This window comes from Metopolophium dirhodum, chromosome 2 (assembly GCF_019925205.1).
Source record: "Metopolophium dirhodum isolate CAU chromosome 2, ASM1992520v1, whole genome shotgun sequence".
NCBI lineage: Eukaryota > Metazoa > Arthropoda > Insecta > Hemiptera > Aphididae > Metopolophium > Metopolophium dirhodum.
The window spans coordinates 35,685,832-35,699,294 of NC_083561.1; the positions used below are offsets into that span (position 1 = coordinate 35,685,832).

A 13,463-nucleotide genomic window follows, 5' to 3' on the forward strand; every position below is an offset into this window, starting at 1 on the left:
GCGCACAAGTTTTTCGATTTTTACTTTGCACATAAGTCATAACATACGTACGACGACCTATGTGTATTTTCATCTTAGAATTTTAACGGAACGTAAACCTAGACGAATAATATGTCAATTTGATTTATTTAGATGTTTATAATATATGGTTTTGCATCGACTTTATTGATTAGTCGAAAACATTGTTGGCGTATAAATAACTACAATATATATACCTATAGTGTATATCAAAACGTATTTCGTGACGTAGCGATAATCAATGTAAAATTTAATTGCGCCATATTATAAGGTTTTTATCCAGATTGAGGTAAATAAAACTCGGTACTTACCTATCTAAACGAGTTATCTAAAGAAATTTTTTAGATGATTATTATTTGCTAACATATTTTATAATTATTTTTATTTCAATGGTCATTCTTATAGTTGATACATATTTAATTTGTTTTTAGGGCACTTAAAAATTCTCTGATGTAATTATGGTTATATAATGTCGGTGGCCAGACATTGTGTACTAATATATTATTATGTATAATAATATTATATTGTCTGCCATAGTGCCATGTCATTGTATATACCACGTAGGTATACCGTATAATATATGGATCGAAATCGAGGGCGCGGATCATCGTGATAAAATGCCGTTAGCGAGTATATAATACGGTATAATTTTAAGGGGGCGAAGACGAGGGTTGTTCGTCGTGGGGCTCTGTCTGAAAATTTTTTATTATTATGTCAGAAGCGAAAAATAAAGAAGGAAATAAATATAATACGCCATAACGGACGAAACAACAACAGTATACCTACCTATATAATCTATCAAATATATGTGTCAACATGGTCGGCGTGCGTACATATCGGGTGAATTTTTATATAGGGTGGACGGACATGCGGTGTGTTTGAAATACGCGTGTGTGCCTGATAAACAACAACAACAAAACATTATTATATATTATTATTATTATTATTATTATTATTATTATATGCGTATGTCGTGTATAGAATTCCTGCGAAAGGTGTACGCCAGACGACCACCAACGAGTAGGTAGGTTATACGTATCTGGGTATTGTATGATTTATAATATGACGTATAAAATATAACGTTATTGTGTGTTATTGTACACGTAATATCTATGTGGGGGGTGGCGAGCCGGCGGATATGCCGTGAACTCCTGAGAGAATCGTCGTCAAATGAGAAAAAACAAAGTGCGTATAGCACACTGCGCACAATAATAGCAACTTTTGGCGCGGATTTACGGATGATTTAAAAAATAATGAATATCTTCAATGACCAACGTTGTTAAATCTGCAGATGAATTCAAAACCCGCGCCCATATAAACCTACCAAAATATTCGTATCAGCGGTTCGGTTCGGCGTTTCAGGATCGAACATTCACTTTAAACGTATATAATAATAATAATAATATAGTCGTTACATTTTCAAACAGCAGAAACCAATTTTTAATAACGCGTTGAAATCCTAATGCCGCACCAGCTGATGAACCACTGTGCAGTCTGGATACTGCCCGTGTTCTGACTTATTACGCTTATCGCTTGATATACTTTCCCGTTCATCCCTGAAATTATTTTGATAGTTAAAACAATTCTTAACTATATCTACATTTTAGCCAACAATTATTTTCCCGTACCTTCGCGCGGCGAAATTGAATTGATAATAATATCCCTGATAGCATTTTGTAATGATAATATTATAATCGCGAATAATATTATTATAATTTTATAATAATATTTTTAGTCAATCATTTGTTGTCTGGGATATAATAATAGTCTATAGGTTTGTCAAAGAATTTTTTTTTTACGATTTTACCATAGCATACAACCTTATTGAGGCGAGTATCGTGGGCACAATTTGTCTCAAGACATTTTGACGTCTTAAGTTTTTCGATTTATATATTTAAAAAAAAAAAACAAATACAAATTGACTCAAGAAGCGGAAAAACTCCGAAAAAGGGAACTTTACTGCACGCACTAATGCATATTATATGTTGAGGCTTATAGAAGTTTATTGTAGTAATTCCACCATTGAAGCCAGTAATTTTTCACGTCATCGGTTCATTATACGAATAACGAATTTTGGACGTCTTGTGTATCATTATATACTTATTGGAACATTTTTATAATAATAATTATAAATTATGAATTATAACGTTCAAATTACAACGACTTCCACGGCAATAACGTCGTTTCACGCGCAATAGCGTTTCTATTCATTTTTTGTGTATCTACTCTTATAGTGTATAGAATACAATCGTACTAAATACTATAATATACGTTCGATATATTACCTATATATCCGACGTGTTGGTGTAAACACATTATGGAATAGTCATTAGAACTCACTCGATTTGCCGTCCGTTAGAATTGTTCTTATTTTCCGAGATAATCTAATAACGTAAGTACTCGTGATAAACAAACGGAAAATGTTTTTTCGTCGACCGTCACGAGTGCTAGCTTATATAGTTATGTTTATACTCATATATAATATAATACTATATATATGAACACATGAACAAATATGCCTATAGAGCCAGCTGTCGATAGTTTTGAGTTTGTGTATCATATCGTAGAACGGTCGAAACTATAACCTTAAAAAAAAAACGGTCCCAAAAGACCTAACCTTGGGAAAAGTGTGAAATTTTGTGCCAAAAACTTGTCAGCGCGACACACAATGCCGCAGCTGCAGTGTTTATGTATAAAATATTGTTATTGACAAGCGAAAGGTGGTGCCTCTGTGCATGTTTAATGATAATAATGATAATATTAATAATAATAATAATAATAATAATAAATAATAATATCGTGCCCGCGGCGAAAGACCTTCGCACCTACTGTTTCGTGTCCATCGTTGCGTGTGCGTTTACATATTACGTATAAATATATATATTATACATTATAAGCGTACAGACGGTCTCTCTAAAAATTGTTTTAATGATATTATTAGTGCGACTGGTGAAGAGGAGGGTCGTTGAGCCAGATACGTCGCGCTCGCTATAGTTATAAATCTATAATCGATCGGTACCTACACCTCGTCTACAAGATATATTTTACCGATAGGTATCTATCTAGATAGGTTTGCAGCTTATATATCCCATGAGCCTGTATATAATACCCGCGGTATAACTCTATAGAAGTTATGTGGGTGGTTTTTCTTCTTTTGTTTATTTGAACTTTGTTTTACAACTGTTTATGACATTTAAACTGTTGGGTTTAAATTTACAAGATTAAAATATTAATTTGGAAAATATAAACTATACGCGAAATAAAAATTAAATGATAAAGCATCTATGATAGTGTGTACAATTTATTATTTTTTTTGTCATGTGGAAAATTGTTGGAAGATTTGAAAGGGACAATAGGGCGGGTCGCGCTGTGGTAATAATTTAGGGCAGTATAGAAGATGCGTGTGCGTCAGTGGGTGGTTACACAGATTACGGGGTGATTTTTTAATTTATCACGAGGCCACAGCGTTATTCTCAGTAATTTAAAGATAATATAATTTTAGCTTTCTATTTGTGCGACTTTTAGACTATATCGCCACACAGTTTTTTTATTATTTAATATTCGGAAGTGGAATATTTTTCTGAGAATTTCGATGTATAAACTTGACATAACCTTCGATCTATTAACAGTCGATGATTTACGAGCATTTAAAATCTATAATAATATGAACCTGGAATAGAATGACTGCTGTAGCTGAGTGGGGGGGGGGACACCACGCACATTTTTGACGCACCACTCCGCTCGTCATAGGTAGACGTAGGCGGATACTTTACTTGGCCAATCATTAAATGTTTGGGAACACAAACGGAAATCGAATTTACTTTCAAATCTAAAATGGAAATTAATAGATAAAAAAAAAAAATAAATAAACACCCTGCACTCGTGTCATGGATCCGGGTGTATCCGTATCGAATAACGATGGCGGGTCCTTTCTCGGTCGGCCGGGAAAGACGACGGCGGACCCGCGGGGACGGATCTAGAGAGTGAAATTGAAAAGGACGTTGCGGACTTGCGCAATATTATCATGGAATTGGCGGCGGGGGGGGGGGGGGGGGGGGCTCGGGAATTTCATGGCCATTCCGCGGTACATAATATTATTACTATCGCAGTTTATTATCACTATCGCGCATTATTATACGGCCGTCATGATATAATATTGTGTGCACTTGGGCGGCGGTTGTGCGCGGTGCGGACCCCAGAGCGTGTAAGTCGCGCGGTCCCCGTCGACATAACACCCGGACGCGAGTGACGCGCGTGAGCAATGGGTATTTCTTTCTTTCTTTCTTTCTTTATTTCTTTATTTCTTTCTTTCCGATTCGTATTCGTCCACACGACGACGAGTGTGCACTATTATTATTTGTTATTCGTTAATTATTGTTGTGCTTCAACGCCGGGCCGAGAAGCGCGTGACCGCCGACGGGTCGCGTGTTTCGATTATTATTGGGAGGATGTCAGCAAAACGTAATAATATTATGTTGTCGCTGTCAAACACGTATAGGTAGCCAGACCGCATAGCGAAATCGTTCTTTTGCATTTCTCATATCTTTGTATCCAAACTGACGAATTCATATTACCGTGACCTGTTATACAAATTACTTGGGAAGTGTTTATCTCTAATACTCTAAACCGATGAGGCTTTTTTCGATGGTTAAATCATCAAAGAAACTATAACCAGAACTGACTTATTGTTTGATTCAATTGATATTATTCCACCATTATTTCAAGATACTTTGAAATCGGCGTCATTTTTTATAAAAAAAAATCGAAATATCGCACGGTGCTGGTCGGCCGTGCATATATTATATGCTGTTGTTCACGGTAACTCTTTTCAACCAAGTTGTTATCATCGACTACATTGCTATGTAGGTACATTACACTGTTATTTATCGTGTTTCTATTTTCTAAAAGGTGATTTTCATAATCTGCCGCGATTAATTACATCCTCATATATGCTATACTGCAAATGCAAATTATCAAATTTGCGTTCAGTATAAAACCAATTATTATGTGGTTAGCTTTTAACATTAAAGTGAATTTGATTCACCTTCTCAAACTTGTAGGTAAGGGCAATTATCTGCGTATGCATGTCACTATTTTTTTTTTACGATATTCAATTTTAGAGCTAGCTATGAAACGTTCATAACTCGTTTTATTAATTTAAATACCGTAAAACGTTGACTTCCAAACTCAGATAACATTCTAACCTTTAAGTTTGATAATAGGTATATTTTCACGACTGTATGTAAACAGCGGCAAAATTAACCTTTTTCTAAAAGCTGATACTAATCTGCGACAAAAAAAAATTGTACATTATACAATTTGCGACAAAACCGATAAGATACATTATACAAACTGCGGCAATTTGTTTTATATACCTTCCATATATACTATACTATATAGTACCTAAATCATATACATAATACATATCGTGTACCTATGTACGTATATTGTTTAATTAATTATGGGATATTGCGTCTTGCGTAGAAATTGGCAAGGTAAGTCCAAATGTATTTTTAAGTTTTAACGAAACATATCGGTAATATCGGTTCCTTTCCTTTTGATAATACTAGTTAGTACCTACTTACAAGTGTTAAATGTTAGTAGAAGTAGCTAAAAGCTTAATATTTATTCAGCGTGATGGAATTTACAACAATGTTTAGCCAGAATGGCGAACAATTAACAGTGTATATAGGTATATATTATATTAGGTGTATAAAATAAATTGCCGCAGTTTGTATAATGTATCTTATCGATTTTCTCTCAGATTGTAGGTATAATGTGCAATTTTTTTTGCCGCAGTTTACATATCAACTTTTAGAAAAAGGTTAATTTTGCCGCAGTTTACCATCTCCCATTTTCACTCCTAACCGTCCTCTGAAACTAGAAGCATTGATAGTACGACTGTTTCGAATCAATGAAGATGATGCAAAGGAGGCGCACCGGTGAATTCGTACAGGTTAAAGGTATATAGACTTCCTTCCGCCTGCCGACAACGACGACGGCATCACAATAATTTAACAATAATTATTATTATGTAGGTCATAATATCCCGGACTGTAAAGAGAGTAAAAATCAAAACCGATCCATTGCGCAACGGCCTGTTGCGCGTGTTATCGATACAGTCCGTCTTATTAATTTTATACGGATCTACTATACATGCCTATGATATATGCAATGAGTTATACCTACATATTATTATTGTTATCGTTATGAATGTATAACGACGGAGGCGATTGCGATTGACGCGCGAGCGATTATTCCGGTCAAATGTTATCCGGTCGTCGTCGTCGTTATCGGAGACGATTTTTTCCAAGTCCCGTCCTCGATAAGTCCTCGGACCGATTGTTGTCCCTTAGAGGCTAGATCAAATAAAACATAAATAATTACCGGCCGCGCTTCAGAGGTGTTCTCGGTTTATTATTTTCCGTCGCGTTACCACCCCCCCCTCCCCGGTAATCGTCTGTCGGCCGCAATAATATCACAATAAAAATAATTTTGCGTGTACGAACGCGTTTTCTTCTCGCACCTATACGTTTGCGGTGCACTTGCAGTTATTGTTTTAGTACCGTTCACGTACATGTACGACGATAATATTGTAATAGTTTTAATAGAACGAGACCCGTTCTTAACGCGCGACGGAAGATTATAAACGGAAAAATAATATTATATTGCGTACTTGTATAATTATACCTAGGTATAGTTTAATGGGAGTGCGAAAACCGTGTTGTGCGTGCGTGTGCGCGGTAGCGTTCAGTGAGATTTTCTCTCCGCTGTCCGGATTAAACGTGATTTATAGTGCTTCAAGAGGTGAGATTTAATCTTAAGTATATATTATATAGAATAGATGAAAAAGAAACGTAATAGTATATTCAGACTTGGGACCGGGATCCGGCGGCTATAGTTTGGTCTTGAATATTGTGTAGTAATCGAAACAATTGAAAACACTATACATAAGTATAACTAACAATTTTTTTTTTAATTTCAACCGTAAATCGCCTTTAATATTGTAGTCGAATATATTAGACGACCAACCGGCTCACGGTCGATATTATATTATATCAGAAAATCGATCTCATCGGTAAATGTCTGCAGTGTATTAGGTACTGCAGTCATTTATAGGTTATAACTTATAGCAATATAACTTACAGGATTTTGCACAAATAGGGGACGAGACTTAAATGGACATATATACCAGAAAATACAAAATCCCCCTAAATCAAGTCTTTATCAACTATAAGTATATTCTAAGCAGATATTGATACATTTTTAAATTAAAATCATAAAAAAATATTTATTATTTTGTGTTAGTGATTATTTGATATACCACACAGACGATAACAGTTTTTGTTGTTTCCGTTTAAAATTTGCTAACAGTATTATAATATGACTCAACCATGTAATATTTTACCATATAGATATGGGGATGCATAATAATTTAAATTAGAAAATAGATATTAAAAATTTTAAATTTGAATGAAAATAATAATTTTTAGCTGTATAGGTCATTATTACAGTTGCGTGTTGTTTATTTTAAACAATTTCGGCTATTATTGCCCATGTCTATATAGGTATTAATGTATTTTATTATGGGTGTCTATATTTGCATGTAAATAGACATCGCCCAAACGTACACGCGTAAATTCTTAATTTTCTTCGCCAAGGATTTTGATGCTGGAGCACGCGTGGTGTCGGATTTTTTAATGGCTCATAGAGGGGTCGGGTAAACAAGACCGTTATAAGATAAAATATCCTTTGGAAAGCAGCCGGTCAGTCGCGCGTCTTCTTCGGAGGTCGTCGAAATTATTCGTAGGTAAAATGACGTTCGTATCGGGGTCTTTAAATTCCGTTTCAAACGCCGACCTCGCGAAATTACATAATAATACGCCCGCCATGCGCCTAGCAGCCATATTAAAGGTGTAGTATTTTAATATTATATGGGTAAGTGACTCCTACGACAGATGTGTATATACCTATAGCGTGTAAGTATGTGCGTGCACAACCGAATAACCTTTTTCGTCGTCGACGTATTATAGTGCAACTACAACTGCTATCTCCTCGTTATAATCGTGTTTTAAGGGCGTGTTGAACAATAATGTGTGTACGATATACGAGTCCGTATCATACCCATACTTGTATTTATTTATTTATTTATATATATTATATAAGTAGGTACGCGTTCGCGAGATAAGAAGACGTGTCCTTGAAAACGTTATAATGTGTAGTCTTATATTGTATAATATAATATAATAATATGTATGTTGCACCCGGTGGCTGTGCTCGCTTGACCTTCCGGTCTCCTCCCGTCTTTTGGTGATTTTTATTATTTTTTCCTTAATTTCCCTTCGGAAACGATGTACGAGAAATCGTGTCGACAACACCGCACGCCGGCGGGTGTTCAATGATAATAATATTATAACAATAATCGTTTTGATCGAAAATGTATGTTTCGGATGACGCTTCGTTCTCTGCAAACATAACGTTAAATGTATACTATTACATCACGCTACACTTCATATTGTATTTAATAAATGACGGAGAAAACGAGTAATAAAATTAATTAATAGATGATTTTTCTGACGCTTTAGTTATTGTTCCTCATTATATTATGCATTCGTCTTATAAATGAGTAACTTGTTCGGTCCATTGGATAATTGTTTTGGAATCACTTGCCCGTTTGTAGTTCAATAATAATTATTTTACCATTATTATACGTATACAGATTTAAAAAATAATAATTATTCGCTTCAGTTATAATAGTAGATCATTTATAAAATCAAACGATAAAAAAATATCGTACATTGTTAACAATGCCAATAGCAATGGACATTATAATATAATATTATCTGTGTGAACTGTAAACCAAAGATTTAATGCGCTTCATCCGCGACACAATAAAAACCAAATTCGGTGACAATGACATCAATAATATTTATCGTACCTAATGAAACCGCAAACACACCGTACAGCGGATCAATATTTTTTTTTTTTTTTTTGTAAATTTGGTGCAAAGTCCGAATCAAACGCTAATCCATCAAAGCTGTTTGAAATTGGTTTTCGAGTCAATTTGTAAAACAATATTATCATTATCCACTATATTTTAAGAAGATTTTAATTTAATCCGATTTTTTGTAGTCATTGTGTTCCTTTTTTGTTCATTTTGAATACATTTTTTTAGGTTCTATTCTCTATCTGCAGCTGGTTTCATCGATATAAAGATGGGTTTTCAAATTGTGTTTTAAATTCAAATTATTTATTTATGTTTTTGAAATGTCGATTTACCGAAGTAATTTACGCACGGAGTGGCGTATAACAAGAGGGTGGGGTCTAAATACCATTGTGGTTTGACGATATTATATAGTGCACTTACTTTTTTTTCAGTTTGATACCGACGACGCCGCGCGAACTACTTTCGCATTAATTCCGCGACGTCACCATCGTTTATTATATAAATATACAATAATCACATACATTAACGCATTTACGCATATTATTCACAGCAATTGTGATGGGTAGACGTTCTCATATTACCGTCTTACCTCCCTTACATCTTACATTTTCTAATTTATCATTTTCGTCGTTTTGGTAATCGTTTCCGAGCTCGCGGACTACCGTAACACGTCGTTGTGGTTTTTACAGGATTATAATATATAGTGTCCACCTACCTGCTTATCATAATCGTACTCGTGTCAAAAATGGAAAATACAAAATATATTTATAATACTCTTTTTTTATCCGCAGGCGTCCGTGGTTATATGGAGGAATTGCAGAGACGACGTCCGGTCGGTTAGGTTAGGAGGCATGACCGGATCGTTGCGTCTGAGCGCCCTGCTGTTGCTGTTGCTGTCCCGCTGGGCGTCCGCGGACCTCGAGAAGGGCGAGGACGAGTACGTCCGCAGCTGGGTCATCATCGAGGAACAGCTGGTGCCACCGTCCAGGGACGAGCCGCTGGCCACCGGCGGCGTGGGCACCGCTGGCGGTGGCGTCGGTGGCGGCGCGGCCGGTCGGCGGATCACGCCCAAGTCGGTGTTCGTCGCCCCGTCGTTCAACAAGTGTTCGGACGGTTACCGCCCCGACAGTATGGGCCGGTGCGTCAAGGTGGTCAAGATCAACCAGGCGGCCCAGTGGGACTTTCTGATCAAGCAGCTGAATTCCATGTACGGCGCTGGTGCGGGTGGCGGGGGATTCCCGATGTTGCCGGGTGCCTCGGCCTACCAGCCGGCAACCACCACGACCACCGACCCGCCGTCGCAGAAGACCGATAGCCCCGGACCGTTCCAACTGAACATACCGTTGGGCGGCGGCATGGTCGGTGACGTGGACTCCTCGTACAACCAGACGATGGACTCCTTGGACGAACTCACTACCGGCACTACCACCATGGCCGGCACCACCACGACAACCAATCCAACTACAACTACTACCGCAGCTGCCGCCTCCACGACCGTTGCGGACGACGTAGACGACGACACCGCAACCACCGACCACCCCGTCACGACCACAGTCGACGGCGACTTGGACGACCGCACTGCCGTGACCGTTACCGCGACCGCTGTCACGACGGATCCGGCGGATACCGCGAGACCACGACCGTACCGTAACCGCTACCAGACGACGCACGCTGAGGACGTCACCACCGTCACTCCGCCTTCTTATGACTTGACTACCACCGTGACGTACGCGAAAACAAAGTAAGTCAAACTGCAATTTACTATTGTAATATTATATTGCGACGCTTCTGCAGTGTAAATCTGTAAATCTATTTTGTGCCATGTTCCCGCAGCAGTGGCTGCCACTTTTTAGTAGTTGTTACATATTAGGTAATTCAATGTCTAAAAAAAAAAGTAGGTTAAAAATGAAGGAAAATCTATTTACGGGATCTAAGGCAAGGGTCGGAAATAGGCGTCCAGTGGAGGGGAAACAAATGGACAACCAAGAATAGGTATTTTAATTAAATGCTGATTTTTATTTTTCATTATTTTCTTTGTCTCCGTGTAGACTCAAAATGACATGCCCAAAAAAGTTTTCAGGACCTCGAAAACTTTTTATCAAATCATCTGGACCCAAAAACTGGCTTCTAATCTTAGAAAATCTAACCACTAATTTGCAGTATAAAAACATTGACAGAATTTTGATAAAATCACAAAAACATCTATATTACTTATTCTACTGCACCTGTTTCTTGTATGAACTATAGACCTCTTATACTAATAGACCCGCCCTCTTCACGTTTCCACCGTGACAAGATAAGTGGCGCTTATCGGTTACTGAGTTACTCTGATACAGTAAAGTATCTATATTTATACTAAACGGGCTGCGTCACTGCACTATGTCGGCACGCAACTATCAATGTATTTGGTAAATGATGGGCCGGTCTATGGCATGAACGCCAATCCTGGCTCATAGTTTGTAGCTTTTTCTATGTTATTGCGTGGTCCATCACAGATTTATAAAAATAGTATTTTATCTTTATGCGATGGGAATTAATATCATACTGATAAAATTGAATACATTTATAATAATTATATCTATTGCTTAGACTAGGCTACTAGAGGTTTAGACATAAATATTAACAATTAAAATAAAGAAAAAACCCGCATATAGCTAGGGGGATTGTGATGTGATGGCCCTGAGAGAGCTAAGCCAACCTTATTCCCCCCCTTCGTCGCCCTATTTATGCCCATGAAGCATTTGATTCTTGCTGATTTTTTAACAACAATAAAATTCACAATAAATTTATCAAAGAGTATATACAATAGTCAATAATGAATATCGACACGGCTACCTATTATATTTATATTTTATAACAATTATAACCATGGTGTATAAATCAAAAATCACCCAAGTCAAGTTAGTATAGGTCACGATTATAGATAAAATCTATAATCGTGGTGTAGGTACAACAACATGATATTATAGACGTGACTAAAATCGATTACATCGCTGTCATATTAATATTTTTCCTCGTATTTTTCAATTAGTTTTGTATAGTTTTTGAGTTTTTGAACGTGTGTTTTTTACTATTCTGGAGCCATTATTTTATGTATGATAAAAACGACTAATTAATTAAAAAATGTAGGTAGCCCAACTAATTGTATTGGTATGTTCGGATCGCGCGTCCGCTTGATGTTTTTTTATTGCGATATGTACGTTATGCACGCAAATACTCAAAATTGCTAGCAAATCTCTAAACTTTTTTTTCTGTGAAAGTGAATATGCCTATCTAATGTTATTTTCAGCTATTCAATGCAATTATGGCCTGACGGCCATATAAATACCTAGTGAAAAAAAATTTAAATGATTCGCGTTCCCGCGCTTATAAAACGTTTTATAATCCCACGTTGTTGAAATTAGAAAACGAAACTTATAAATCCTTCTTTATTACTCAATTAAACCTGAATGTCGAAAACAATTTAATGAACTCAACGCAAGTAGAAAAATTTTAATTTTAATTTCTCTCGTTTTAGTATCAATACAGTTGAAACTGTCGCATTACGCGCGAGCAGCTTAACGTTTAAATATACGACTGTTCCGTATTTAGCATAATATTTACATATCTATGTGATAAAAAACTTACAGAATTGTGTCATACATCGTGACAGTGTATATACGTGTTTGAAATTTTTAAATCTTCAATGTAAAACTAGTTTTTGTACATATATATTACCTATACAGTTGCACCCTGGTGTTTTCCATGTTGTGTTAGGTATACTAGAAAATTATAAAAACATGATAGTGTGTGCGCGTAGAAAAGTTAAACCCGAAGAGGCGAAGACCAAGGATTAGGTTAGGTAAATTAGGTGCCTATAGTGTCGATTAGCGTTGACGCAAAGTTAGAGTATTAAACTAGCTGTAGGACGTTATGAGTTTAGATAATTTATTTGTTACGTTTAGTGTACGACGTACAAATGTACAATGCATATTATGTCATCTCTGTGTAGTAGGTTAACCACGTTAAGTGAATGAAAATTATGTTACTTCGAGATGTGTCAATGGCTTAACAGTAGTTTAAAGAAAAAAATATGGTCATCAGAAGATGCGTATCAATTGACCTATCATTGTATAGTGTTTCCGTCAACCTAGGTGTGATCAAGCGTTAGAGTATATAAAACTTTACATTTTATGGTATCGGAGGGTATAAAAAATTGTATGAATTTTTATTTTAATATAGCTTATAGGTATTATAGGTATAGTTGTATATATTATATATTATGTATTTATGTAAATCATGTGTGTTTGTGAACACACTTTGACTTCAATCAATGACTCATACAACAAATACTATCACGTTGACTTACATAGTATTGGTGGTATATCTCAAGCTGTCATCACTTTCAATAGTTGTTTTATTCGGTTTTGATACATTTTATAATGCGGATAATGTTGTATATGACCCAATATTGACCGTATGATTAAAAGGGGAAGGGACATAGCACATAATACAATTA

At 36.3% G+C, this 13,463-nt stretch overlaps 1 protein-coding gene across 1 annotated transcript in view; it reads left to right on the forward strand.

The window, feature by feature from the left end:
- LOC132939242 (AF4/FMR2 family member lilli-like) overlaps window positions 1-13,463 on the forward strand; it is a 63,381-nt gene that overhangs the window by 47,290 nt on the left and 2,628 nt on the right. The window contains exon 2 of the mRNA XM_061006316.1: window positions 9,757-10,706. Within this exon, the coding sequence (XP_060862299.1) occupies window positions 9,817-10,706 (890 nt within the window). The 5' untranslated portion in view covers window positions 9,757-9,816. The remainder of the gene's footprint in view (window positions 1-9,756; window positions 10,707-13,463) is intronic.